General features: G+C 40.1%; 1 protein-coding gene across 1 annotated transcript in view; it reads right to left on the reverse strand.

Moving 5' to 3' along the window:
• SREBF2 (sterol regulatory element binding transcription factor 2) overlaps nucleotides 1-3,515 on the reverse strand; it is a 45,806-nt gene that overhangs the window by 19,104 nt on the left and 23,187 nt on the right. The window contains exons 6-8 of the mRNA XM_018573750.1: nucleotides 2,082-2,196; nucleotides 1,536-1,717; nucleotides 343-535 (exon numbers count right to left, since the gene is read on the reverse strand). Of these exons, the coding sequence (XP_018429252.1) occupies nucleotides 343-535; nucleotides 1,536-1,717; nucleotides 2,082-2,196 (490 nt within the window). The remainder of the gene's footprint in view (nucleotides 1-342; nucleotides 536-1,535; nucleotides 1,718-2,081; nucleotides 2,197-3,515) is intronic.

Consider the following 3,515-nt stretch of genomic DNA (forward strand, 5'->3'; position numbering starts at 1 on the left):
GGGGGGGCATATTTTTTGTGCATTTTTGGGGGGCAGAAAAAGCACCATAAAATGTGCGGCATGGACTTAGCTCTGCTGTGAGCTGTACAGACACAGACTAGTTGGCTACATGGTCTTGCGTCAATTATTTGAATATCCATCGCCAAAAGTCTTCCTAGAACAGTCAAAGAATTTTGAAAAATTTTGGAAATCCTGATCCAAACACTGCACACTTCAGCTCCTTGACCAAAGAAAGAAAAACCCCACTCCCTAAAAGCAGTGTAGGCAATAATTTTACCTAAAATAATACTAAAAACAAAATAAGTTGCAAACAGTAGAATAAAGAAGAGAAATTATGTTTACCTGATACTTCAATACCTAGCATGGTTCTACCTGTACCATGCTGAATGGTCCTTTCGGAATGCTCAGCACTTTCTGAGTGCAGCAAAGAAGTTAGGGGATTAAATGTCAAGCAGAGGAATGTCATAGCACATAGTAACATCCGTGACCGATCCATCATGCCCAATCCTGTGGGAGAGTCTGGTTCATCTTTAACCTTCAATATAAAAAACTAAATTATAAAAGATTAAAAAAGAAAAAGCTCTCTAAATTTGGAAATTGTGAAATCCTTTGCGTTAGTTCACACATCAGATGTTTTAGAAGAGTCACAGCTCAGCTTTCTTACCTTCTCTAAAAGAGGTTGAGACATGAGACTTGGACTAAACACCTGCCTGGCACCCTCTGGTTATCTCACAAAGTGTTTTCTTGCCCTTAATATTAATGTCAAAGTAATTTAAAGTGACCAACCACAGATCAATTTATCCACCCCATACTGATAAAGGTGAAAATCGGCTGGTTACCGCAAATTACAGATCATTCGTTTTACGCTATAGGAAAGACCCATTATATAGTGTTTTGTGGAACTAAATTTAACTTGTGCATTTTTCACGAAATTTTGGGGTTCCAGAATATGTTGCGCCAATATCGTGCAACATAAAAATGTGCAACTGCCACCATTTTATAGGGTCTTGGCTTTCAGAAAATATATGTTATGGGGTTTTAACTAATTTGCAGGCCTAAAATGTGGATTATGACATGTGTGCAAAAAATGTAAAAATGCCTTTGTCCTTAAGGGGTTAAGAAGCTCAACCGTTATATGTCTCTACATGCCAGAAAAAAACAGCAAGAGTGGCAACTCTAAAATAGCAAAGGTTTCAGAAGTCAGAAATCTATATACAGTATATGCATGTTATATAAAGGACTATCTGAAAAAGTGACTATGCAGTTATCAGAGATTATCAACATTTATAATCTACCTTGGATTGTGGTTGCAAAAAGAAAACGAAGATTACAGATACATTATGCATGGCACATTCATTTTTGAACCTAAAGCCACAAAAACATTGAAAGAAAGACCTCCCCAATTGACTAAAAGTTATAGTCTAAAGGGATTCCTGAAGTTTATAGAATTGACTAATTTCACATTCCACATGTGATAAATTTGTCTTTGATAGATATGCAATTTGAGTTTTCGATGAACTGAATAGAAAGCTCACCTTTTCATCATCAAGGAGAGGGCTTCCAGGCTCTGAATCCACAGAGTAAGGGGAGAAGACAGCAGGTGAGCCAGAGTCAGATGCAGGTGGAGACATCATTAAAATGTTTTGGTTGAATTCATCCATCTTCATTTCCATGCTGGTGTCAACCAAGCTGCTCAAATCAATCCCTTTCAAATATTCTGGAAAATAAAAATAAAAAAGTATATTGTAATTAACCCATAAAATATATATTTTAAGAAATATATTTGTAGAAATCAGCAAGAAAATTAAGCATACAACAGATGTTCCAAAAAAGAAATTAAAAAAAAAAGGGAAACTTTTGGCATTTTGACTTTACCTTGGCAATGTCCTATTGATTATATTGTGCATTTTAATTTAGTCATGTGAAGTTTTATACATTTCTTACTGCTCCACATGTATTCTACTTCCTGTGAAACATTTTAGCCTTCACTGTACCCCTTGCTACAAAACCGGTGAGACTAACCCATCTTTCAATTTCTGTTACTACCATCACTCTAATCTCACACACAACATTTTACTTACTGTTCTTTTGATTGGCCAGCTTAAGTGCCATATTTTCCTGACGAAGTTTCTGGTTTGTTTGCTGAAGGTACTTTACGTAATCAATTGCTTTTTTTAAAACTCCTGATTTATGCATCTGAAAACACAGACAGTTCCAGTTAAAGCAAAACAGTGTATACAAGAGTATTTTTAGACCAATCTAATATACTTTTGTATTTCCAAAACTTTAAGTAGAACAAAATATACATACAATAAACATATAGAACAAGAACAGTAATCAGCATATATCAAAATAATACATAATACACAAAATAAAAGGAGGTGGAAGTTAAAGAGTACTCAGGAAGGCATGCGTTGGGCACTAGGCCACAGTGCAGAGACCATATTAAGGTAACGGAAGCATCCAGAAGGTTGCATTGAAGACGCACACTAGCATCATTCAGTGGTACCACAACAACAGGGGACACCGCTGCAAGGAGGATAGTAGAAGACAGTAGGTTTGAGAGGGGTGCCGTTTTATAATCTATGAGTTAAAACATCAAATACCACTGAAAACAAGATCCTTGGAGTCCCCAGGATACAAAGTTAGGAAAAGAATAGGAGAGAAAAAAAAAAGGGACGTGAAGAGAGGAGAAACAGAGGAAATGAGGAGAGACGGGGAAGGGAAAAGAGGTGAAGGTGCAGAGCCAGAAAAGGAGAAAAGAAAAGGAAGATGGAAGAGGGAGGAAGAAGAAAAGGGGGGCGGGGGGAGGAAGAACACAGGATACAGTCAGAGCCGACCCACCACCAGGGCACCAGAAGGAAAAATCAGGAATTTGTAGGAGAAACCAGCATCTGTAGGTCAGAGGAATGCCTGAACATCGACCAAGATAGCCTGGTCACCCAGTAACCTTCCCAACAGTCGTGCTCCACTGCCAACAACAGTTCCAGGTCTGCGATGCAATCCATTTCAACCACCCACTCAGCCAGAGGGGGCGGCATGGGAGAGCACCAGTGTCTAGGTATAACCGCACAGGCAGCGGTAAGAAAGTGACAAAGGACGTCTCTTTCAGTGGATTTTAGGAATCCAGGGATCATGGACAGAAGTACGACTATGGGCTCAAACAGGGCAGATGAGCCAGTCACCCTGAGGTAGACATTAAATCACCACCCCCCCCCAACATGGTTGGATCAGAGAGCAGCTCTACCAAAACGGGTCATGCTCCTGGGGAGGCCTGACACCACCAGCAGCAATCTGGGGCAGAGGGACTAAAGTGGTAGAGAGCAGCTAGGCAGCGATACCATCAAGTTAAAATCTTGAGGTTTCGTTCCTGGGAGTTGCTCACTATGGACAATTGGTGGGAAAGGATAAAAAGCAAGTTTCCCATTCCTTGGGGGAAATAGGGACACCCAATTCACTCTCCCATTTAGAGGTGTAGGGAGGGGGGGGGGGGGGGGGGGGCGCACGACAAGGGT

The sequence above is a fragment of the Nanorana parkeri genome, unplaced genomic scaffold, assembly GCF_000935625.1.
Source record: "Nanorana parkeri isolate BGI_ZX_2015 unplaced genomic scaffold, ASM93562v1 scaffold2518, whole genome shotgun sequence".
NCBI lineage: Eukaryota > Metazoa > Chordata > Amphibia > Anura > Dicroglossidae > Nanorana > Nanorana parkeri.